The following is a 25357-nucleotide window of genomic DNA, read 5'->3' on the forward strand; positions in this document are numbered from 1 at the left end:
CTATCCGAATACTTCCATGTGACACCCTAATATGACATCCGATGTGATATTTCAAAACTTTACTCCCTGGATTTAAACACCGCCTTAGAAAACTTAGGATGACTATGGCCGGATGATTTGATAGTTTGAACTGCTAGATTGTTTGAATCAACTACATCTTTTTATATTTTTATATTAAATCTAACCATCAAAATGACAAAACAGGGTATTATAATTCAACCCTTCACCAACGAGCAACGGTTGTTGACCGATATGTTTAGAATTCCACAAGTATTTGATGTAAAGGAGTCACAAATGATAAGAGTGGATTTATCATTTTTTTTAATTTGAACTGATGATACATACGAGGTTTAATTGGACATCTGCATTAGCCTATATTCAGACTTGTCAAGTGCAATTTTCTTCAGCATGTTCGCTTGCTCGTATACGATCGTGGATTATAAGCTGGAACACTATTTTTCTCTCACACCAAATCAACCAGCAGTAAATAATCTACGATCGTTTACGACGAAACGAATAGGCTCTCATGTTTGGTTGCATGTAGTCTCTTATGGTCAAAGCAGGTCTACTAGAGTCTAACTAGTATAGTGCCCGTGCTAACGCCACGGCTTCATTTCAGGGATGTATATGAAGATAACCAAACTACGGTGGTACTTCGTCACATAAATAGAGTATATCAATACAATTAAGAGAGATTCCAATTCATTGCATCATTTTCAGTATATTATAGAAATTTGTCCTATACATACGCCATTCAGATAATGTGTATTATACAGCTAAATTTAACAAAAAAAAACAACAGAAACATTTAGCCAGCTATAAAACATAAATTCTCAATTCTAGCTACCGCTATCGATCTGCCAATGTTGTCTTCTTGCTTCAGGTGATGTCCAGGCATCAAAAACATTCGACTGACCTTTTGGACCTGCAATGGCTATATACTCTATCAGTACTACAGATTAGTGAAAACAAAATAAAGTTGAATTAAGAACGACAAGCTTAGAAGCTTAGACAAATGAACACTCAAATCGCCATCATAAGCACAAGCTCGATGTGGTAGTGCACACACCCACTCCCAAAGGCAGCTATATCTCCAGTCGTGAACCAACTCTTGCTCGCACATTTTTTCCGTCACACGGGGGAATACTTGTTCACCGTGAGAAACAACCTACACAGACAAAAATTGAGAGCCTATGACTTCTGTTCCATAGATTAACTGAAATCAAGAAACCACACTTTTTGAGAACTTGAAAGCCAAATTATAAGCAACACAACTTGAGAGAGAACTCATACCTAAAGAAACTGCTGTAGATCGAGATGCATCTCCTGCCATCCAGCAAAAGTTTCCTCAGAAAGTGACCACCTGCATCAAGCACAATCTGCTCATAAATAAAGAAAGCCAAGTCATCTGAAATGGTCTACTTTGGAAACTCTACTGACATTAGGATCATGATTCATGACATTGCAGGAATACAGGTAACAGAGTCATCCTCAAAGTTACATTCAGCACCTGCACTCAACAAATTAAAACTGTCTGGATTTGTCGTTTTAATGCAAATCAACAATCGCACCTATTTGACAAAGACATCTATCTCACAAAAGCATACCAACCCCACCCTCCTAACAAACCTTGCAAGTCTTTTTTATGATAAAACTTCGTATGCAATCAAAACTCAAATTATCTAACACCACTGATTAGGACCACAGGAATCCTAGTTAGAATGCACTGATCTAATTCTAGCACATTGATCTGAGTTCATGCAGCAAGAGGTCAGCATTTTCGCCGTCACCAACCAATCAAAGAAGAGTAGGTTAGCAGCAAGCGAATACTTTTATCCAGGATTTCCATATGATGAATGAATGGGAGCTTTACGCAGCAAGAAAGCGATCTCCGACCGGTGCATTATATACTGGTAGAGACTCATTCGTGGAGGTATTCGAGACCTTGTACGGCACAATCTCCAAGAAAGGGTAGGATGAGCTTTAGTAGAACGGGTGGGTCATCCAAGCTTTTGTTGGGCATGTACTTGTAGAGAACAACAGCATGTGCTTGCCTGCTTCTGAATCCAAGAACACCCATGAATTAGACTTCAGCCAGCCACTGGATACGATTCTTTTTAAGAAAAAGAAACTCCAATAAGCATGCTTATTAATGGACACAACAACATAAACTTGGAAAAAAAATAATGACATGCATGGTGTAAATTAGTCAGTACGTGCACCCTCTTTATGGATTTCAGGATTTGTGAAACTGACTGGATTTGGAAGAACAGTTACTATCCCCTCTTCAGCCGAACAGAACTAAGCTAGCAGTACAGTCCCATTAACTAATGCCACACTACAAATCAACAGAGGAAATTCCAATCAATTAAGAACGGAATGATATGTGTGTAGCACAAAGTAAAGATTAGTTTCAATATTTATTTAGCTATCAAAATTGTCATCTGCACATATGTTCAGGTTTCATACAATTTTTTGTATTGCATAAAAAATTGAACTGATTAGCTGAAAAAACCAAGATGATTGGCCTAAACAAAACGCAATCTGCTGCAACTAAACAAAGAAGATACAGGCTAGCCGATTAGCTACTTACCTGTTCACTTTATGCAATACTGGTGCTGACGGACTTGGCTGAGCTGAGATCCTGAACTCAGCTTTCTCTGTTGCTACGATGTTTACCAGAAAATTGGAGCAAAACATTTCTGTTAAAAAGTTCTAGTTAGCCGTCTTCATATTAAAAACCATAGAGCTCCACACATAATCCAATAATTAGAATAACGTCAAATTCTATATTCATTCACGTAAATAAAAGTCAAAATGCAAATCATGATATGTCCGTGTCAATTGATATATAAACCAGAGAGCACAATTGATATTTATTGCTTGGAAATGGTACTGCAGATGTTTAAACCAGCATATTACACAATTTTAATTGGGATTTTCTTCTATCATGGAGTAGTCCTTCTAGTGCTTTGTAAATTTTTTTCTTAAGTTGGTCAGCAAGCTCTTTGTTGGCTCAGTGTGATATGAAAGTTTTAAAAAATTGCCAGCATATCCTAGAACTTTGACAGGCAATATATAATTTTAATCGCAGTGTTTCTATGTAGCTTACCACATTGTTGGTCACCACAATAATCTTGAACTGAAACCTCTTGGTTTAGATCTCCAGGACGATGACTGCAAAGCTGGAAATTTCATTCAGTGATCCATGCTTAATGGCAGAGTTCAATGCAACGTTCCCATGCACTCCTTTTTTTTAGGAAATTTCCATTCAGTGATCCCTCCCCTCTCATGAGCTAGCCGCATACCATGCCTATGGCCATGAGCAAGGTCGTTCCCGATTTCCCGTAACAAGCAGCAGTGAGCACCCCTTGGCTTCAGACAAGGAAAGAGCTTAATAGGGCTAGAGCATTGCAAAACCAGATCATTGTTATGTGCCACTCCTAGCTGAATACAAAAAAGAAGGAAAAGGACTTCCCTGACAATTGCTCTAGCACCCTGAGAATTCATTTTCCTAGTTCGGGTCTGGACCTGAAAATAAAGAAGTTTAATTACATGTTAAAGTAGCATAAGCAAGTCACTACAAATAATGGATAACACTATTCAGCTCTGGTAAAGTGGTAATAATAAAATAAAATGAAAATACTGGATGGGCATGCCAGAGTTTATACCTTTCCAGGTCCTTGACCTTACTTTGATAAACTCTCAACTTCAGTGTCATACTTCATGACCTGAAGCATTCTAGTTTTTCCTCCAAAAATAAACCATGTGCAAACTCATGAAGAATAATCCCAAGCTAGTATAATTTAGAGATATGGAGACAAAAAAATTCGAATGAAATATGAAAGAATATTAATGAACCAAATAAAACAATAGGTTAATCTGAATTGAAGAAATACATACCAATTGTAAATGGCCCTGACCAGTATCAATGAATTTGACAAAATTTAACATTTCAGAGTTGCATTGGTTTGTGGTTCTTATTTGCAGTGGAGTAAAGTATCAATCTATAAATAGTTCTAAGCAGAGCAAAAAAAACACAAATAAATCATGAGACACAGGGTGCTCACGTATCAAGAAGTATGATAAAAATTCAGACATTTTACTTGGGGTCAGAACCACTGCTAACACAGAGCTGTCAATAGAATGTATGCAAGATCCCAAGCTGATTTAATATGCAAAACACACTGCCTATCTCCCAAATCTAATGAATTTCGCCCCCCATCCTGAGAATTCAACTGAATGAGCACGTGCATGGATAGAAATGAGCAAACAGTCCCTGCACTGCTTCCAGGAATTTTAGTGGGGGAAGGGAGAAAGGAAGGACCTTGCGCTGCTTCCGGGAGAGGAACTACGTTGCGGAGATGGGCTGCGCCCTTGCCGTGGTCACGGGCTTGCTGGCGGCGTGCTGTGGTGGGGGATTACACTCGGCTTCCGCTCCCACGGGTCCTGGTCCCGCGCGGCGCGAGAGAAACGCGACGAAGACGATGGCGACGAAGAAGAAGGCGGCGGCGGCGACTATCCACCGGAGATAGTCCACCTTCTCGAACAGCAGGAAACGCGCGAGCCTAGATCTCGCCCGCAGAGCTGAGCCGCTGACAGCCCCGCGCTCGCGGCCCTGCAGCCCAATTCGGCGGCCGCCGGCCCCCTACGGCCCCTGCGGTTGGCCCCGCGCCGGCTCCTCGCTAGGGCCAGGCGTGGCCAAGCGCGGCTTCCGAGCCCCTGTGGCGGCGATCCAGCATGCACGGCCGGCGGCCACCGCTCGTGCGGTGTTGCGATGTCGATCTGGAAGAGAGAAGAGGATGATGGGGAGAAGAGGGATCGGCATCAGCACGACGGGGCAACTGAAATCAACGCGAGCCTACAGGCGCATGCGCGTGGGAGGTCCGCGGAGGGCAGACACGCTAAACCTGAGCCGTCGGATTTGGACGAGTAATAAGAGAGAATGGCTAAGAGATAATTTGGTGCATCTGTTTTGATGGTGTTATATTTTCTGGGTGTATTCATAGGTGTGGATATAGCATTAGTCATGACTGTGGAGCAAACATTTATTGTGTGGCTATAGATTTATTCTAACTGGTGTATTATAGGATAGGGTAGATTAGTTGTACGTATTAGACCTAGCCTAGATTTGATTTGATTGTCCTGCACGGGTAAGCCGTGTCCGATAAATCGTGTCTGTTCGTTTACATTTTATTGCATATAGTCACATTATATATTCTACTAGACATCTCATATTTCTACTAAAGGCCCAGTTCGCTTGTCTTAAAAATGGCTTGTTCGGCTTCTTTTTTCAGCCGGAACAGTGTTTTTCTCTCACAACAATTTAGCCGGAACAGTGTTTTTCAGCCAGTTTCAGCCAAGTTTCAGACCAGCGAACGGGGCCTTAAAGTAGAGAATGCGAAAAAAATTAGTTTTATGCGTCCATGAACTTATGCAAATATGCATTGTCAAATACGCAAAAATCTAGGGCCTATTTATTTGCCTGGACTGAGCTAGCCTAGACATATGAGTAGAGACTGGGTATTCTCATGTGCAACTCCCCAACCGTGCACCAAAGGGTCGCACGCTGGGCAGCCATTGCTAGGGCGTCGTGTGTCAGGCGACCGCAGGCTGGAGATCGCCTTCTGGCGCCTTCCCTATGCGCTAGTGACCGGCAGGGAGGGAGAGAGAGGGAGAGAAAGGGAGGATAATGGGACCGTGCATCTATTCCCTCTCGCGGCGACCTACTATGGCCTTATTTAGTTCTAAAAACTTTTTCTAAAAAGTGCTACAGTAGTTATCACATCAAATCTTACGATACGTGCATGGAGCATTAAATGTAGACAAAAAAAATTAATTGCACAGTTTGGTTGGAAATGGCGAGATGAAAGTTTTGAGCCTAATTGGTCCATGATTGAATACTAATTGCCAAATAAAAACGAAAGTGCTACAGTAGCCAAAATCTCAAACTTCACCCAACTAAACAAGGCCTATATGGTCTTATGCCGAACGGTGAAAATTATTTTCACTGTCGATTCAAAAGAAAAACCGGCGTTGAAAACTTTTCTAACTTCAACCATCAATTTTAAAATTTTGTACTTGTTGACAACATAGGCCTCATTCGCTTCGCTGAAAAAACAAGTCGAAACACTATTCTGGCTTATTTGTTGTGAGAGAAAAACACTGTTACAACTAAAAAAACCAACTGAAAAAGACGGATTATAAGATAAACAAACAGGGCCATAAGATTTATGTTTTAAGATTCACTAGGATGAATACTTTCATAATATATAATTTACATGTAAAACTACATCGATTTCTTAGAATTGGTGATCAAAGGTTGATTTAGGATACAGAAAAAAGAATGTAGAGTAGAAACCAACAGCGCATTCCAGCTACGTCACTGTAGCGTCCATTGAGCGGAGCTGGCGGACCCTCAGAACCATGGTTCCGGCGGTGGCTTCTTTTTTTCCATGTTTTTGGAAGAAACCAGAGCCATTTTTTGGCTTGCGATAGTGTTACACATTGCACAGTGCTATACTGCAGGAGTCGGAGCAACTGGATTAATTGTTAGCATCACTGATGTTTGAGCAGCGAGGACGAGTCAAACGCTCTGTTCGTTTGGCCGTGGCTTATCGTAAATGATTGTAAATTTCTAGCCAAAATAGTATTTTTCTCTCATACAAACTGGTCAGCAGTACTTCTTCACGAACCAGCAATGATACGAACCAGCCAACCGAACAGGCTGCAAACCGGTTGCAGCGGGTGTTGGAGGAGCAGGATGTCTGAGGGCACCCGCAATAGTTGAGCCAGCTTGCTAGCTCATGGATAGCCAACAAGTAACTTATATAGACATCTAAACTCAAAATAAATAGCAAGATATTCAAAATCAGTCTTTAACAGAATATCTATACGGGAGATCTATTTTGGGTTGTCTAAGAGGCACAACCCAAATATAGACATCTTCTCTCCTAAAAACTTATTTATAAAAAGTATACTCTTCTAAATCTTGTTGTCGAAGAAGATGCCGAATGGGTATTGAATATTTTGTCTATAACACTGTCAAAAAATAAATGAGTTTTGTATTTTAGATGCTGTGGATAGCCTAAGAGATAGCAGTACATGAGACATCATGTATTCCTGTCCAGCTGTCTAGCTCAAAGCTCCTGAAGCTCTAGCCATGGTTGTTGGTAGGCATGTAGCCATGCTCGTGCTGCTCTGCACTGTGCTCATGCCGGTTCACTGAGCAGTCGTGCCGCTGCCACAGGCTCGCGCAGTCGCGCCGCATCCGGTCTCCGCCATCCCGCGCTCGCCTCGCATACTGTGCGCCGCCGCCACCGGTCTGCCGCTGCTGCATGCCGGCGGCCTCGTTCCTCCCCGCCGTGGTTCATCGCTGGTGGCCTCGCCTCGGATACTACGCGCCGCCGCCACCGGTCTGCCGCTGATGCCTGCTGCACGCCGACGGTCTCGTCCCTCCCCGCCGTGGTTCATCACTGGCGGCCTCGCCTCGCATACTGCGCGCCGCCGCCACCGGTCCGCTGCTGCTGCACGCCGGCGGCCTCGTCCCTCCCCGCCGTGGTTTCGCTGGTGGCCTCGTTCCTCCCACCGGTCCGCTGTCGTCGGGGGTTCGTGGCTTCGTGCAGCGACGAAGCCAGGAATCGACGAAGCCAGGGCTGGCTTCCTCTTCTTCTTCCTCCAGCCCCTCCTTGCCTTCTTCTTCCTCCTCATGGCGGTAGCCCGGGCTAAGCCCGGGCTCCATGTAAATCATGGCCGTAGGGGGGGCTGGAGCACGGGTAGCCCCCCCGCTGGCTTCGTGTGATGTGCGCATGGGTGGGCCTGCGTGCCTCGTACTGCATTCGAGTATAGCGCCGAAACAAGAGCTAGCTCTTCATTTTTTTTTTCTGTTCTCCCTCCTCCACCTGAGCAAAATGATGACCTTCTATGAGCTAAGCACTGTTGCTGGTGCCCTCATGGAAGAACAGCTTGTCGAGAGCTTTCCAGCTCAACCCAGTACTGGATCGTATAAGATTAGCACCACGAGGCTTCAATCAATCGCTTTAATTTGGGGGAACGTCGTATATGATGATGATTCACCCAGGACCAGGATGAATGAGGTAATTACCTCTGCATGTTCCTTCGTTTGCATTGCCTTTGTTCATGTCTGACGACTGTAGCACCATCCACAGCACCCAAACTCCTTCTATTGCTTTCTCCGTGACAGACACTTGACGTTATTGGTTTATCCGGCTGATACTTTGTCGCAGTTGTTGTTGGCCTCCCACTGGCAGATGCTTTGCTGCATGCTGAGTGTGCCATAATTGTTCTCCATACAGACGCTTCGCTGCAGTGGGAACCTTCGCTTCTTCTTCGACGCATGCTTAGTCGTCGGTGGAATCCTGACGGATGCTTTGCTGCAACTAGATCTTTGGTCCCCTCTCTGGCACATTTGTTGTCGAGAGCGTGTTGGCTCTCTTCTTGGCGGAGTCTTGGCCACCGTGGTCTTTGTTGGCGGATGCTTCGTCGCTGTTGTTGTTAGATGCTTGTCTCTCTTCATTGGTTGGATACTTTACTACCAAGATATTGTCTAGTTTATAGGTAACCATTGTGTTGTTGTTTTTTATTCCTACAGGCTCGGTTGGTAGGTTTTGGGTATTGAAGGTAGTCGCTCTTTTTCTTTCTTCTTTTATTGTTTCTTAAGTCGTATTCCAGGTTACTCGCCACTAGTGGTTTGTAATCTATGCTATGAGAGCTCTCTTACTGCTGTGTCATGTAGTTTACTCATTTTAATGAAAAGCGGGCTATATTTTCTGATCGTAAAATATTATAAGATATTTTATTTTTTCTAGATACATTCAGTTGGCTCTCTTCTTGGCGGAGGCTTGGCCACCGTGGTCTTTGTTGGCGGATGCTTCGTCGCTGTTGTTGTTAGATGCTTGTCTCTCTTCATTAGTTGGATACTTTACTACCAAGGTATTGTCTAGTTTATAGGTAACCACTGTGTTGTTGTTTTTTATTCCTACAGGCTCGGTTGGTAGGTTTTGGGTATTGAAGGTAGTCGCTCTTTTTCTTTCTTCTTTTATTGTTTCTTAAGTCGTATTCCAGGTTACTCGCCACTAGCATAGTGGTTTGTAATCTATGCTATGAGGGCTCTCTTACTGCTGTGTCATGTAGTTTACTCATTTTAATGAAAAACGGGCTATATTTTCCGATCGTAAAATATTATAAGATATTTTATTTTTTCTAGATACATTCAACTGTTGGCTGCAGCTACATAAACTCCTCTCACGACTTACTGTAGGAACAGATAAAAAAGCTATAGTGAGCACAACCATTGCTTTTACCATATATCTATACATATCATATAGAGTAAAATATATCGGAGGTCCATTAATTTTTGTTGGGGTGTCATCTAGGTCCATCAACTTTGAAACTGTATTTTTTGGTCCATGAATTTTTAAAATGGTTCACTGCAAGTCCATGCTATTTATTTAACCTTAAATCCAACGTATATGTGCAGAAAACCTCCCTACCTTTCTATGTGGAGCAAGCTCAGGTCCTGGCGCCGCAACGACACCAACACCAAATGTACGCTGGCGTGCGTGTGCGTGTGCGTGGTGCATGTGCACGCTTTGGCGTCGGTCGTGGACGACCGAGGGCTCCTCCTCCCGCAAGCGCTCCGTCCGCGCTCGTTCACGGGCTTCTTCGCCAACGTCGTCCGCGCCGCCACCAAACCGTGGAGGCCTCACCCTCACCCCGGTTTCCTGCCCCCACCGGCCTCCAACATCGTATGCGCACTGCGAGAAGCGCATCCTGGTGGTGCTCCACTGCTCGGAGGGCACGTACGACATGGTCAAGCTCCCGACCGACGAGGCAGAACTCCACGTCTCGTCGGGCCTCCCCGTGGACTCTATCTTCGCGAGAACCAACGACAGGGTGCTGCTGCGGTACGCGAGCGTCGACGCGTTCCGCGTGAAGGTGTGGGCGCTGCAAGAATCGGCGGATGGCGGTGGACAGCTAGAGTGGACGCTGACGCACGACAAGGACCTCGCCGTGCACGCGCGCATGCGGGACCTACTTCATCACGCACCGTCCAACTGCGTTCCGCTCTCCACTGGAGAAGGGAGAGGTGGAGGCCGAGGCAAGAGCGTCTGGTTCTCCGACGAGGACACCGAGGAAGTTGGCAGTGGTGACGTGGGTGACGGGTGCTCCGCCTCCTAGCGGTGGATGAGGTGCTCAACGTCGGGGCTGGCGCCCAGACTCAGTTCTCGATCCTGGGGTGTCACCGGAGCAAGGAGGTGATCTTCCTCATCGCCAGCGCGTTCCACGTCGTGGCGTACCATCTCAGCGATGGAAGGTGCAATACCTGGGTCGTATTATGTCGCTGGGCGATGGTGACCATGTTGAGGCCGCGATCCCTTACCGCCCGTGCACTGTCGACGCCCTCTCCAGCTACACCTGGTGAGTCTTCTCTTCGCATGAGCGAAGTCATTTTCTTCCCCCTGATCACAGCAAAGACCGTTAACAAAAATGTGCTCAACGACTAGCAGCAAGATTTGAAATCAATTCAAACCGTGTGCAATGTTTATTTTGAACTTTTAGCCTTTCACACATACTGCAAAATCGAGCTTGTCCATAACTAGCAAATTGAACATCTGATATATATAGCTGGAAGTAGATCACACTGAAACATTTGTGCACTGCCGTTTTTGTATTAGAGAAGTTATCGATTCATGTGTACCCAATTGTATGTTTCCGACTCGACCTAATCGAATTTCACCCTTGTTCATGTTCAGCCCTTTCCCATCCCTGGAGGCCGCCAACAACAACAAGACTTGTCGATTGGACCGCAGCGGCTGCTAGCCTGCAAAGACTTCAGTTTCAGTTTCTAGTACTACTAGTTCTGTTAATTTGCTGTTACTTGGATTTGGGTGTGCTACTTTATGTAGCAGTAGCATGAGATTTTTGTTTGGATTAAAATTAATTAGACTACTAGTTTGCTTCATGATTTGTGCAGAGTTTTTTTTTCCTTTTGAAAATCCACCGGAGTACGTCTATATATCGCTAATTCGCTATTATTAAATTAACAAAGATCGTGTATTTCGCTGGCTCCTGGCTGTGATGGCCAAACAAACGTTTCATCACCACGCAAATCGTACGGTGTCGGCGCTCACCCCATGCCTCCAACTTCCCACCTGCGCGAGCCCGTAGCTTCGCTCCTTCTCTTCGCCCTGGCCACTCCCTCCCAGACGTGAGACGATAGCCTCCCTCCCATGCACGCACGCTATCATAGCCTCGGCCGCACGAGCTATGCAGCAGCATCTGCTTCTTCTCGCAAGGCGGCGCGTCGCGCGCTCCACGCGGCGGTGCCCGCTTTCGGTCACATGCAGAGTCAGCGCGGTAGCGCGCCGCTCGGGCTCGCTACCCCTGCCGCGCAGCACATTGGGCATATGCTGGCCGAGGGCCTCCGGCCGGGCGCGCTCGAGCTCGCCGCGACGACCAGGTCGGCCTCGGCACTCCCGGGCGGCAGCGGCGGCGCCGCCCTCGCGGGGTGCCTCCACGGGCTCGCCGTGGGTGAGGGTGAGGCCTCCACGGTTTGGTGGCGGCGTAGACGACATTGGCGAAGAAGCCCGGGAACGAGCATGGACGGAGTGCGTGCGGGAGGAGGAGCCCTCGGTCGTCCACGACCGCACGCCAGAGCGTGCACACTGAAAGCTCTAGTTTGGTTTTGGTGAATTGATGAAACCCTAAGTGCTAACCTAGTTTATCAAGTGATCATGAGATAGGTAGCACACTCCAAGTGATGAAGCAAATGAAGATCATAGCATGATGATGTTGATATCATAATGATGATCAAGTGCTTGGACTTGGAAAGAAGAAAGAGAAAAACAAAAAGCTCAAGGCAAAGGTATAAACCATAGAAGCTATTTTGTTTTAGTGATCAAGACACTTAGAGAGTGTGATCACATTTAGGTTTGATAGCCGTACTATTAAGAGGGGTGAAACTCGTATCGGAATGCGGTTATCAAAGTGCCACTAGATGCTCTAACTCATTGCATATGCATTTAGGATCTAGTGGAATGCTAACACCCTTAAAAATGTTTGTGAAAATATGCTAACACATGTGCACAAGGTGATACACTTGTTGGTTGGCACATTTGAGCAAGGGTGGAGAAGTTAGAAGTGAAATGGAGTTGGTCGCAATGATGCTGGCGTCGGTCAACTGACCGGACGCTGGGTCGCTCTGCGACCGGACGCTGAAGGGCTGGATCCGGTTGTGTTGTCGGTCGGCATAGTGATTAGGGTTAAGCATCGGACGCTGGGCAGTGTCCGGTCAAGCATGACTGGACGCGTCCGGTCGGTAAAAACATGTTTTGGACCCTTACTGTAAACGACTGGACGCTAGGGGTCCAGCGTCCAGTCAGCTCTGTCGGAGCATCCGATCAACATGTCGACCGTTGAGATCAAACGTTCACAGTTGAACGCAAGGGACACGTGGCCGCCATCGGGCGACCGGACGCTGAGGAGCTATGTCCGGTCAGTTGGACCGGAGCATCCGGTCGGCTCGTGTTATGCCCAGCGAAGGGGTATAACGGCTCTATTTCATGGAGGCTTCTATTTAAGCCCCATGGCCGACTATAGTTCACCATCTTTGGCCATTTTCATTGACATAGCAACCTTGTGAGCTTAGCCAAAGCCCTCCCACTCATCTCTATCATTGATTCATCATCATAGTGAGATTAGGAGTGAATCCAAGTGCATTGCTTGAGTATTTGCATCTAGAGGCACTTGATGTTCGTGTTTCGCTGTGGGTTTCGCTTGTTACTCTTGGTGGTTGCCACCACCTAGACGCTTGGAGCAGCGAGGATCGTCGAGCGGAGGGTGGTGATTGTCTCTGGCTCTAATCATGGTGATTGTGAGGGGTTCTTGACCTTTCCCCGGCGGAGCGCCAAAAGGTACTCTAGTGGATTGCTCATGGCTTGTGTGATCCTCATCTTGTGTTGGTTGTGCGGCACCCTATTGAGGGTTTGGCGTGTGAAGCCAATTAGCGCGTGAACCTCCAAGTGAGTGAATCACCACAACGAGGACTAGCTTGCCGGCAAGCAAGTGAACCTCGGTAAAAATCATTGTGTTCATCATTGATTCCGAGGTGATTAGTCTCTATTGTTATTCATCCTTGTGATTGATTGGTTCTTTCATCTACACGGCGGTATAACCCTCTTAATCACTCTCTTTACTTTACCGCAAACTAGTTGACAAGCTCTTTAGTGTAGCTAGTTGTGAGAGCTTGCTTGCTTGGTTGGTGTGGCTCTTTAGTTAGTCTTTGAGAGCACACTAACATAGGGTAGTGTCATAGCTCTTGTGTGAATCGACACTATCTAAACTAGAATTATGGTAGGTGGCTTGCATTTTGAGTAGGCTAGCGCAACACTTGCTTCGGCTCATAATTGTCTAACTATTTTGTTAAGTGTTGTTATAGAAATTTTATTAGGCTATTCACCCCCCCTCTAGCCATTAGGACCTTTCACACACGCACCACGCACACGCACACGCACGCCAGTGTACATTTGGTGTTGGTGCCGTTGCGTGAGGCGTCAGGACCTGAGCTTGCTCGACATAGAAAGGTAGGGGGGTTTCTACAAATATACGTTAGATTTAAGGTTAAATAAATGGCATGGATCTGCAGTGAACCATTTTAAAAGTTCATGGACTCAAAAATGCAGTTTCAAAGTTGATGGACCTAGATGACAACTCAAGGAAAGTTAATGAACCTCTGGTGCATTTTACTCTATCATATATCTAAGTTCATAACAAAAGTTATGTATTAAAAAAGTCAAGACATCTTATAATTTGGATGGAAATAGTAGCAAGCAAGATCATCTTTTGTCTTAATTCTATCTATCGTGAGACCTTACCATCTGACACTATATTCTCATGTGTGCTACCATATTTGGGTGGTGTTTAAATTCAGGGCTAAAGTTTAGGGTTGTCATATGAGAGTGTTCGGATAGTAATAATAAAATAAATTACAAAAGTCCTCGCGAGCCGAATTTATTAAGCCTAATTAATCTGGCTGTAGCTTTACTGTAGCACCACATTGTCAAATCATAGACTAATTAGGCTTAAAAAATTTATAATCTATACAATTAGTTATTTTTAGTCTATATTTAATACTCTATTTAAATACCAAACATACACCATACAGTGTGATAGGGACTATACTTTAAAGAGAGGAACTGAACAAGGCCTTGATCACCATCGAGTGGGGAGTTCTAGGTCTGGTGCCCACATGCATGGATCTCTCTTCAGTTGATGGTGGCTCAGGCACATCGATCAAAGAAACAACTGTGAGCGATAGGAGTTGGAGACAGGAAGAACTAGGAAGTAGAATCAGAGGAAGAAGAAGAAGGAACCAGAGGCAGCGCTGAAGAGTTCTTAGTTTTATGAACGGGTTCAGAGTTTACAAAATGTTAGATGATTCTCTCCCTTCCTCACACCAGTTGATATATCATTACAGAGGCTCTGCCTCAGTCACGCATGCAAGCACCGAACAGATCAAACCCATTGCTCGTCGACTACCCGCGGGTTGGGCTTCCTGGGCCTTCTTCCTCTGGGCTAGTTTCCGAGCGCTCCATCTTGGGTTGTGTTGCTACGGTGGCTGACATCCCCTCCCCCTTGGAACACTGCTTGCCCCCAAGCAGTGGCGCGTGGATACTCCTGGTGAACAACTTCAAAATCTTCCTAGGTAGCTAATGCCGACGGTAGATTGTTCCATTTGACAAGGACCTGAGGTATAGTAGAAGAACCACGGGCGACCATACGAGTCTGTAGAACCTGTTCTAGAGCCAAGTGGATGGCAAAGTTAGACGATAGGGTGGGGATTACCTGATGATTGGCACCAACAGCCTTCTTCAATTGTGAAACATGAAAAACCGGATGAATCACCGAGTGAGTAGGCAAGTCAAGCTTATAAGCCACTGAGTCGATCCAAGCCAGAATACGGAATGGTCCGAAGAAGCGGAAAGCACGTTTTTGATGGGAACGAGGTGCCAGGGAAGTTTGGACATACGGCTGTAGCTTAAGGTAGACGAGATCACCTACTGCAAAACTGCGCTCTAACCGATGTTGATAAGACTGTTTCTTCATTTGTTGCTTGGCCCGGTTGAGGTGATGTTGAAGAAGCTGGTCCATCCACTGACGGTCTAAAGCCCAGCCAATGACTTTTGGATGTGAGACAGCAGAAATGTCAAGAGCCAGGAAACGCGGAGGATATCCATAGAGCGCCTCAAAGGGCGAGCGACCGATGGCCGAATGGAAGCAGGAATTATACCAAAATTCCGCAGATGGCAACCACTGACTCCATTTGTTGGGGCAGGCATGGACAAAGCACCACAAATAAGTTTTTAGGCACTGGTTAAGCCGCTCTGTCTGACCATCGGATTGGGGGTGATAAGCGGTGCTGTGGCAAAGGGAGACATCCACAAGCTTGAACAGCTCTGACTAAAAGTGACTTGTAAAGATACGGTCATGATCCGAAATGATAGAGCTCGGAAGGCCATGTAATCGATAAACATGCTGAAAGAACGACTTAGCAACTGTGACAGCAGTGAAAGGGTGACGGAGGGGAATGAAATGGCCATACTTGGTCAATAGATCGACTATTACCAGCACACAGTTGAAGGATTGAGATAATGGAAGTCCCTCGATGAAATCCATCGATATCACTTGCCACGCCAAATCAGGAATCAACAAGGGCTGCAAGAGGCCTGGAGATCTGGTTCTATCATACTTGGACTGTTGACAGATGGCACAGGACTACGCAAAATGCTTGACTGTAGTTTTCATACCTCTCCATGCAAAACATTGCTTGATCCTCATATATGTGACTGGTATGCCAGAATGGCCGCCCCATGAACTAAAGTGAAATAGGGAGATAAGCTGTTGTTGGAATGCCGGGTCATCGCCAATCCAGACGCGGCCCTTATAACGGAGTAAGCCAGACTGTAGGGAATAATGAGGTATAGCCACCGAGTCCACTCACAACTTGGTCAGCAAGGAGGCAGCAAAAGAGTCCTGTCGATAACTGGCCAGCACTGCAGAGATCCAGGAGGGTACCAAAGAGGTGACGGCCGCACACACAGCTGGACGGGAGGGGTGACGAGACAATGCATCCGCTACCCTGTTATCCGAACCTAAGCGGTATACAATGCGGTATTGGAGGCCCAGCAGTTTGGAGAAAACCCTTTGTTGCCAGTGAGTATGCAGTCACTGATCAGTGAGCTAGGTCAGGCTTTTCTGATCGGTAAGAATCACAAACTCCTGAAACTGCAAGTAAGGACGCCACAATTGTACAGCAAGCAAGATGGCCATGAATTCCTTTTCATACGTTGATAAGCCACATGACTTGGAGCCCAATGCTTTACTGAGGAATGCCAGGGGGTGACCGTCCTGCATGAGAACCGCACCGACACCCAACTCCGATGCATTAATTTCAATGGAGAAAGGTTTGGCAAAATTGGGAAGAGCCAACACTGGAGCTTGACAGAGGGGAGTTTTCAAGGTCTGAAAGGCAGAGACACGATTAGGAGTCCAAATGAACAAGGCATGCTTCTTCAGGAGATTGGTCAGAGGTTTTGAAATGATGCCAAAGTGGTGAACAAAGCGCCGGTAATAGCCGGCAAGCCCTAGAAAGGAACGGAGTTCTTTGACTGAACTAGGAGTTGGCCAAGAGGAAATAGACTCCAGCTTGGATGGATCAGTACCCACACCAGCCTGACTGATGACATGACCAAGATAAGAAAGCTTGGTCTAAGCGAAGGAGCATTTGGACATTTTCAGCTTCCATTGATCCTTAGACAACAACTCAAACATAGTGCGTACATGCGCGAGGTGCTCCTCCCATGTTCTGCTATAGACCAGGATATCATCAAAGAAGACCAAGACAAACTACCAAAGACAGGGAGCCAGTGTGGTATTCATGGTATCTTGGAAGGTACCCGGGGCTCCTGTGAGTCCGAAGGACATAACCCGAAATTCAAATTGACCAAAGTGTGTTTGGAAGGTGGTTTTGAATTCATCACCTGATTTTATGTGGATTTGGTGGAAGCCGAACTATAAGTCCAATGTTGTGAAATAGGCTGCCCTAGACAACTCATCCAACAATTCGTCAATGATAGGAATAGGATATTTGCCTTTGACTATAATTGCATTCAGTTGACGGTAATCGACACAAAACCTCTAGGACTGATCCTTTTTCTTTACTAAGAGAATCGGAGAGGCAAAAGAACTGGTACTCTTCTGAATGATTCCCTGCTGAAGCATGTCATTAACTTGTCGCTCAATTTATGTTTTCAGAATAGGAGCATATCGGTAAGGCCGCACAAAGACTGGTTGAGCCCTGGAGATCAAAGGAATGGAGTGGTCACAGTGCCGGCTAGGAGGCAATCCTAAAACTGGCTCAAAGAGATGAGCATATTCATCCAGCAATGCTGACATAGCCGAATGCAATGAGGAAACTGACTGGGAAGACTCAAGAGGCTGTACCAAATAGAGTTGAATGACAGAGCCCACCGGAAGGTCTGGAATATTCCCAATCAGGATAGCTGTAGCTCCCTCGTAAGGAATGGAGATCCATTTCTGAGCCCAGTGGACTTGCATCGGGCTAAAACTGGTCAGCCAATCAAGACCAAGGATCATATCATAAGATGAAAGAGGCAACAACTTAAGATCGGTGGAAAAGGAGCAGCCTTGCACTGACCAATGAGCACTGGGCAAGAAGGATGTGCATTGTAAAATGGCCCCATTAGCTACTTGCACCTGAACTGGGGACAGAAGATCCTTGATGCCGGTGAGCGACTGAGCCAATGTAGAGTTCAAGAAGGTATGAGATGAACCAGAATCCACCAAAATAGACCGAGGGTGACCTTGGATGTGTCCAGACAAGCTAAATGTCTTAGGGGAAGCTAAGCCCACTACCGCTGCCACCAAGAGGTGCATCATGATCTGATCGTCCGGTGATGAATCCTCAAAAAACTCAGCTGCATCAGACTTCGAAAATAAATCCATCAATTCTTGCACCAGATGCAACTGAACCATGTCTGAACACTTGTGGTCACGGCTCCACTTGGCGCCACACCGGATGCACAGACCCTGGGCACGGCGAGAGGCTCATAAGGCTTTGAACTTGTCTTCCGCCGAGGTGGGCAGAGCTTGGGGTAGCCGCTTACTCTTGCCATCAGCAAGCTTCGGTGGCGGTGGAGGCCGCGCCAGGGCACTAGGCCACCCCGACTTATATGCCGGGGATATATCCAAATGCCGAATAGGTCTCTTGTTGAGTCCTAGCGCCTCTTCCTATAATTGAGCAAGAACACAAGCAGTATCCAAAGTAGATGGACGTTGAACAAGAAGAACAGCTTTGATTTCATCATGCAAGCCATCCAGAAAACGTTGGGTATAGTAGAGGGGGTCTAGGTGTTTGGTATAGGCTTTTAGATCATCTACTAGAGCAACAAAACCGATTGATGTATTCATTGACAGGTCTGGTTTGCTGAATCTTAAACAAGCGACGTAGCAGGAGCTCGTGCTCATCCCTGGCAAAGCGCAAAAGCAATTGGGAACAAAATTCAGACCAAGGGATTGTCGTAAGCTGATCCCCAATAGAAGATAGCCAACGTTTGGCTGCACCATGAAAGTGCATAGTGGCCGCCTGCACCCAAATCTTGAACTCCACACGATAAAGTTCAAAATAGTGAACGGCTTGCTTGATCCATAGCTTAGGATGATCCTCCTCGAACCTAGGGAAATTAAACTTGGGAAGCTTGCCAGTATGGCCACCCCTAGAACCCCCCTGATAGCTGGACTCGTAAGAGCCCCCTAGGTGTGGCTGAGGTGGACGCGGTGGTGATGGGCGGGGATGAGGGCTTGGTAATGGATGCGGTGAAAAATGAGGGCAAGGAAACGTACCCTTGCCGGGAGGTGGAATCAGAGTGGTAACCACTCCGAATGCACCTTCCCGGTTCATGTTGTCGACGCGGTGCCCGCTGGGCCGAGGGGCTACGGATCCCACAGATGGGCGCAGGGCAGCTAGAATGTCACCGAAGCCGGCGGACCTGAAGTGCGGAGTGACGACTGGCTTGGCGTCGCAGAGCGAGGCGCAGGGCGACGCAGGAGCCGAAGTAGACTTGGTTGCGGACGCTGCCGCGATCACCCCGGGAGTCGCTGACGAGTCGTCCACCATGGAGCATTCCATGTACTTGGAGATCTTCCCCACTTCCAGCTTGAGAGTTGCGAGCTTGGTGACTTCGAGGCGAAGGTCGTCGATGACGCTGTCGACCCCCGGGCGCCATTCGTCGAACACCTTGGCTGCAGACTCCGAGGCATCCAGAGGGTGGAAGAAGACACCGCAGTTGAATCGAGCTTCCGCTCCAGACCATCGAATCGCTTGTCCTGGGAGGCGAAACGCTTGTCGAGCTCGGCCAGCAGGGCCTTCTGGTCGGGACCCATGGCACCACGGTGACGTTGAAGACGGGTGTAGTGGTCGTGGGTGGGAAAAAAGGGCAGGATCCAGATCGGCGGAACACACCACAAAATTGTGACTCCAGGACTGGAATTACAGAATCCCCAAAGGGAACTGTAGCTCACAGCTCCGATTCAGGGTTAGACCAACCAAATCCGGTGAAGTGCGAGCAATCGATGGAGAGAGTGCGCCGAACCGTACTGGTGCCGAGAATCGGTGTCTCTGATACCACTTATGAGCGACAGGAGTTGGAGACGGGAAGAACTGGGAAGTAGAATCGGAGGAAGAAGAAGAAGGAACCAGAGGCAGCGCTGAAGAGTTCTTAGTTTTAGGAACGGGTTCAGAGTACAAAATATCAGATGATTCTCTCCCTTCCTCACACCAGTTGATATATCATTACAGAGGCTTTGCCTCAGTCACGCATGCAAGCGCCGAACAGATCAAACCCATTGCTCACCGACTACTCATGGGTTGGGCTTCCTGGGCCTTCTTCCTTTGGGCCGGTTTCCGAGCGCTCCATCTTGGGCCGTGTTGCTACGTTGGCTGACAACAATTCTCTTGCTACCAATGATGGAGCCCAAGGCATTGAAGGCAAGCTCCACTTTCTAGTTTTTTCTTTAAAAGAAACTATAGTGGTTTGTTTGACAACACGGCAAACCGGATAGTTCAAACCAACCTTCCGGATAGTTCAAACCAACCTTCCGGACCCGATGACCCCAGTGCAGGCGCAGCGGCCGAGGCCGAAAACGAGGCTCGACACCTGGCGCATACGGCATACCACACCGGCAAGTAGTAGGTGCGGAGAAAAGACAAAGAAGATGATGAGTCAGCCGGGGGCGGGGAGCCATCGCCGCCTCCCGATTCCGCGACGGCCCGCAGCCACAGAGCACCGGATAACGCACGGCGGAACCATCCAAAAACGCGGGAGCTTTTCCCCGTCAAAACCCCACCCGCATCGCGCCAACCAACAACGCCGGGAGCAGCACTGCAGCAGCAACTCACGCTCTCCCCTCCGCCGCCTCCCACCCGCGCGCCCCCCCCCCCCCCCCCCCCCCGGCTTCCGCGGAAGTAGGAGCCGCCATGCAGCCCGACTCCAGCGCTCCCTCCCACCGCCTCGCTCGCGTCGCCGCGCACCTGAACCCCCAGCGCCCGCAGATGGAGGAAGGCGCGGGCGCGTCCGCGCTGAGGCCCGCGGTGTGCCGCGCCAAGGGCGGCGCGCCGGGGTTCAAGGCCGCGATCCTGGGCGCCGCGGGCGGGATCGGACAGCCGCTGTCGCTGCTCATGAAGATGAATCCTCTCTTGTCCGTGCTGCACCTTTACGACGTCGTCAACACGCCCGGGGTCACCGCCGATATCAGCCACATGGACACCAGCGCTGTGGTAACGTTTTCTCCCCCTCCCTGGTGCTTCGCACTCGATCCGTGGTACTGTACTTTCGGGAGTGATGGCTACAACCTCTGTGATGCTGCTATACAATCAGCAAGACAGCAGGGTTTGATTGTTCTATGTGCCAACTGATGGATTTGGCAGGTTAGGCACTTAGTTAATTGATTTGTCACAATAGGCACCCAATTGATCAACTCTGCGGCTTTTTAGTTTTCTACTAGTTGGATTCACCAGCTCGTTATGTTATTATTATGTTACTTGTTATTGTGAATCATTATGTTTCGCTGATTGTAGTTGTTAGGCTACTGATGTTTTCAGAACACCGTTCACAACATTGTTGTTGTACTTAAAAAGAAAACCAACTAGAACTTCTGTTTATAATTATGTTACACATGCCAATTGAGTATATAGTTCAGGTCTTGGTGTCTGTAATGCCTAAAAGAAACAGAGCACAAAGAAAAGGGAAAAAAGATACAATTACTCTCTGGAGTTTGAAAAGAAAAAGAAAATAGTGTCATAGTACCTAGGTGCAAAAAATGTATTTGAACTCCAATATTTTTCAAACAGCTTAAATTGATTATACACTGTTTCCTTGGCCAAAATTACCTAGGTGCAAAAAACTTCAAATGTGAACATCCACTTAGTCCAGATAATAACTCTGGTAAAACTTCTTTTCAGGTCCGTGGCTTCCTTGGGGCACAGCAGCTTGATGCAGCACTTACAGGAATGGACCTTGTAATCATACCCGCTGGTCTGCCTAGGAAACCAGGAATGACAAGGGATGATTTATTCAACAAAAATGCTGGGATTGTTCGGACACTTTGTGAAGGCATTGCAAGATGCTGTCCTTATGCAATTGTGAATTTAATCAGCAACCCAGTGAACTCAACTGTCCCCATTGCTGCTGAGGTTTTCAAGAAAGCTGGAACTTATGATCCCAAGCGTCTTCTTGGAGTGACAACGCTCGATGTTGCAAGGGCCAACACCTTTGTGGTATGAAGCCTAATACTTAGCATCTCTTAAGAACCTGGAATACTTGTGTACTCTAGTAGTAGTAGGGTCGTTGTACTTCTCAATTGGTAATTTGCATTTCTGCTTCATATTACATATTGTAGGCCGAAGTGCTTGGAGTTGATCCAAGAGATGTCAATGTTCCTGTTGTTGGTGGGCATGCTGGGGTAACTATATTGCCTCTCCTCTCCCAGGTACTGATCATATTCTGATTTCATCACATGGGAATGTTAACATTGAAATATTATCTAGCTTCTATGACACTAGGTCCTGATTTAAAACCTGATTATCTGCAGGTCACACCTCCAAGCTCATTCACTCAGGATGAAATCAAATATTTGACAGACCGCATACAGAATGGTGGCACAGAAGTTGTGGAGGTACAATGCTATTTGACTTTACTGCCTGAAGTTGGGTCTAACCGAACCGGTATAACGAATATTGCTCTGCTCTAGTCTAAGCTCTTCATCTGATATTCTCTGTGCCAAAACAGAGATGAGCTTTACATGATCGATTTTTTTGTCCATCAAACATTTGGTGAACATGCATCTCTAACTGATACGTATTATGATGTATTATTTTCTCTGCATAAAGCTTACATAGTGATGTTGCTAGTGGAGAAATATATAGCACAAATCCATCTTTCAGTGCTGTCATGTATATATGATTTATGTCAATAAATTGATTGATTTCAGTTGAATGCACTTGTTTTATTTGCCGGGGGTCGTGACAGCAAGACTAAGTATTTGACCATGCTTGAGTTTTGAGGGCTAGCTGAGGTTGCAACATTGATAAACAATGAGATTCTTCTAGCTGAAGGCCTACGGCATACCCTTTTGCATGCCCTTATGCATTACACATTAGTTCTAACAATTTCGCAATATTTAATATGAGTTTGAGGAAAATATCACAAATGTAACAGAATGGCTTTAAACAACCACAATGAAACTGATGATGTCATCTCAAAATTGCATACCTGGAGTTGCATATCCTCATGCATTATGCATGTGTGAAACTGCCACAAGTCCATTTTGCCTGCTTCCTGAAGTAATTTCCAGTTAACTGAAAAAAATGTATGAGTACTGAATATTGTTTTCATTGATTTCAGGCAAAGGCTGGATCAGGTTCTGCGACTCTGTCAATGGTAGGTTATACTTATACATGATAGCTTACTTTAGGTAACCAAGTTTACTCTCTATACTAACAAAAGAAAAACCTCAGGCTTTTGCTGCTGCAAAATTCGCTGATGCATGCTTGCGAGCTATGCGGGGCGAAGCTGGCATTGTGGAATGCTCATATGTTGCATCCGAGGTATCCTCACACGAAATCTGTATATTTTGTCCATAACATACCATCCTAACATCGACCTTATCTTAGTTCACGGGGGGGCTGTACTTATTTCTGTTTTTGCATTTGGCATCAGGTTATAGAACTGCCGTTCTTTGCAACAAAAGTGAGGCTTGGCCGTGGTGGAGCCGAGGAGATCCTCCCTCTTGGACCTTTGAATGATTTTGAGAGGTACCCTTGCTATACACACTCAGTAGCTTAATAATGTGGTTCCATTGCGTCAAAATTGTTAGATGATGAATTCTCTCGATCTCCGAAATTCATTGGCCTAATGCTTCTTCGATCTCTGGGGAAACAGAGCTGGTCTGGAAGCGGCAAAGAAGGAACTGCGCGAGAGCATTCAGAAGGGCATCGCTTTCATGAGCAAGTGAAGTGATACGAAGGGATCGTCCCTGAGAAAAATACTGTTCAGCTGATAAGCCGGCCATGGCTGATTTACTGTGAGAGAAAGCATCCGTTAAAGAGTGTTGTGATATAGTGCTCCTAATACCTGTAATACCACTTTTGTAAGACGAAAGTAAAGAAAAGGCTAATTACCCTTTAGCAACTGTAACCATTTCAGGGCATGGAATAAATCTTTCGTCTTCATTAGCATATAACAAAGGTGCTGCCACTAGTAGCTTCTTCACTAGCCCGTGGCATCTCGTTCCTGCGGGAAATGGTCGGGTCTCGCGTGTTCGCCGAGCCGAGGGACTCAGACTCAAGAGGCGCCGAGTTGGAGTGGTGGTACATTAGCCATGTGTTTGGTTTGAGGACCAAGTGGTTGGGTTGTGTCTAACCGAGTTTTTAGGGATGGGTTGGACCGATTTCTTGTTTGGTTAGGGGTTAGTTTATGGGTTGAGAAGGGTTGAACCGCTGACACATGGAGCCCACATGTCATCGTCTGGGTCTTATTCTTCCTTCCCTCCTCTTTCTCCTGCTCTGCTCCACTCCCCGCACGTGCGTACGAGTATTGAGTATGGTCGCGATGAGTATTGAGTACGTGCCTACGTGCGGTGCCGATTGCAACCGGCCACGGATGAGTTCGTGGCTACGTGCCGACGGTGCCGTGCCTGTTGTGTGCTGTGCTGGACGGTGGGTGAGCCACGGCGCCGCAGGAACAACAGATTAGCAGTGGAGACTGGACAGTCGTGGTACGCGAACGCGACGACGATTGCCAGACCTAATAAAACCGATGTAAGTCAGGCCACTATGGGCTGTCGTAGAGGTGGTAGTGTATCCCGGCCCAACTGGTGGGCCGTTGTAGAGGTTGCTGTGTATCTCGGCCCAACCATAAAAAAAGCCATCCAGTATTCCAGTTCCAGAAATTCTGAACTCTCAAGCCTAATTTTGAATTCTCATCCAACTCGCAATTTTCACATGAACCGCTGTTGCGTCTCGCGTAAGATTCCAGATAGCGGGTATAGCATGGCTCTAGCTCTGCAATAGTGGACCTGTTCTCGTCCTGTCGGTCAGCCCCAGGCCAGAGAGCACATATGCTTTTGTTTGATTCACTAGACCAAATGAGCCAGGCTGTGTTGAGATTGTGTTTGTTTTACCTGTACCAGTGGATACGGCTACCTTGCATCCAGGAAGAGGTAGCGTTACCACCCATCCTACCCTTGCTCTTTACTCAGTCATTTCGTCGAACACATGCTAGGCCACCCCCACCGCGTCCTGCGTAGCCACGCCGCTTTGCACGCGCAGCCGCGGCTCCCTGCTCGCAGTCGCACAGGCACAGGCACAGCGCAGCGAGCACCTCCATGAAGGCGGCGGCGGACTCGGCACTGGCGTTGACGGCGCGCGGCCAGACGCGGTGGCGAGCGTGCGGGAGGCAGCTCCCCCAGAACGACAGGCTCACCATCACGGTCCCCGGCGTCGCGCTCGCGCTCGCCACCGTGTCGTACCTCTGGGCCACGCCCGGCGTCGCGTCGGGGTTCTTCGACATGTTCGTCCTCGCCTTCGCCGAGCGTGACGTGGATGTGGCCACCATGTGCTGATTCCTCGAGCAGGATATGCCGGAAGCGGGGGCGGCATCGCGCAACGGAGAAGAAAAGGAGCGGTGGGTGAAACAGACGGACTCGGGAGGTGACTCGAAGCCGCACGCGAGCGCTCACGCCGGCCTGGCCACCGAGAAAC

General features: G+C 47.2%; 3 protein-coding genes across 9 annotated transcripts; 2 read left to right on the plus strand and 1 right to left on the minus strand.

The window, feature by feature from the left end:
* Positions 1–586: 586 nt before the first annotated feature.
* On the minus strand, positions 587–5083 carry LOC136537943 (uncharacterized). Of its 7 annotated transcripts, none has more exons than XR_010779173.1 (5): positions 3672–5083; positions 3309–3531; positions 3113–3177; positions 1294–2060; positions 587–1168 (listed from the first exon to the last, which is right to left on the minus strand). XR_010779173.1 is itself a non-coding variant. In XM_066529918.1 (4 exons), the coding sequence occupies exons 1-4, from the start codon at positions 2698–2700 to the stop codon at positions 1132–1134; spliced, it is 330 nt and encodes a 109-aa protein (XP_066386015.1). In that variant the 5' UTR covers positions 2701–2747; the 3' UTR covers positions 587–1131. The 7 variants fall into 7 exon arrangements, 1 of the variants encoding a protein (XP_066386015.1); XR_010779172.1 differs by having other exon boundaries at positions 3113–3185; XR_010779171.1 differs by having other exon boundaries at positions 1294–1363; positions 1945–2060; positions 3113–3531.
* A 2806-nt stretch (positions 5084–7889) lies between these two features.
* On the plus strand, positions 7890–10549 carry LOC136537944 (uncharacterized). The gene is made up of 3 exons (XM_066529920.1): positions 7890–8096; positions 8247–8952; positions 9500–10549. The coding sequence occupies exon 3, from the start codon at positions 9601–9603 to the stop codon at positions 10198–10200; it is 600 nt and encodes a 199-aa protein (XP_066386017.1). The 5' UTR covers positions 7890–8096; positions 8247–8952; positions 9500–9600; the 3' UTR covers positions 10201–10549.
* Positions 10550–20531: 9982 nt separating this feature from the next.
* Positions 20532–23786, plus strand: LOC136517193 (malate dehydrogenase, glyoxysomal-like). Its single transcript, XM_066510724.1, has 8 exons — positions 20532–20875; positions 21560–21874; positions 21997–22086; positions 22189–22272; positions 23001–23036; positions 23114–23203; positions 23316–23410; positions 23538–23786. Exons 1-8 carry the CDS (start codon positions 20576–20578, stop codon positions 23608–23610), a joined length of 1083 nt encoding a protein of 360 aa, XP_066366821.1. The 5' UTR covers positions 20532–20575; the 3' UTR covers positions 23611–23786.
* The last annotated feature ends 1571 nt before the right edge of the window (positions 23787–25357 follow it).

This window comes from Miscanthus floridulus, chromosome 2 (genome assembly GCF_019320115.1).
Source record: "Miscanthus floridulus cultivar M001 chromosome 2, ASM1932011v1, whole genome shotgun sequence".
Taxonomy (NCBI): domain Eukaryota; kingdom Viridiplantae; phylum Streptophyta; class Magnoliopsida; order Poales; family Poaceae; genus Miscanthus; species Miscanthus floridulus.

What these genes read in the sequence shown, in the direction of transcription:
- LOC136537943 (XM_066529918.1), bottom strand. Translation starts at nt 2,700, where the DNA reads ATGTTTTGCTCCAATTTTCTGGTAAACATCGTAGCAACAGAGAAAGCT. An exon ending in GTATTGCATAAAGTGAACAG is followed by an intron (nt 2,061 to 2,593) that starts GTAAGTAGCTAA and finishes TCTTGGATTCAG; the next exon opens with AAGCAGGCAAGCACATGCTG. An exon ending in ATCTACAGCAGTTTCTTTAG is followed by an intron (nt 1,169 to 1,293) that starts GTATGAGTTCTC and finishes TTGTCTGTGTAG; the next exon opens with GTTGTTTCTCACGGTGAACA.
- LOC136537944 (XM_066529920.1), top strand. Translation starts at nt 9,601, where the DNA reads ATGTGCACGCTTTGGCGTCGGTCGTGGACGACCGAGGGCTCCTCCTCC.
- LOC136517193 (XM_066510724.1), top strand. Translation starts at nt 20,576, where the DNA reads ATGCAGCCCGACTCCAGCGCTCCCTCCCACCGCCTCGCTCGCGTCGCC. An exon ending in ACATGGACACCAGCGCTGTG is followed by an intron (nt 20,876 to 21,559) that starts GTAACGTTTTCT and finishes ACTTCTTTTCAG; the next exon opens with GTCCGTGGCTTCCTTGGGGC. An exon ending in GTGGCACAGAAGTTGTGGAG is followed by an intron (nt 22,273 to 23,000) that starts GTACAATGCTAT and finishes CATTGATTTCAG; the next exon opens with GCAAAGGCTGGATCAGGTTC.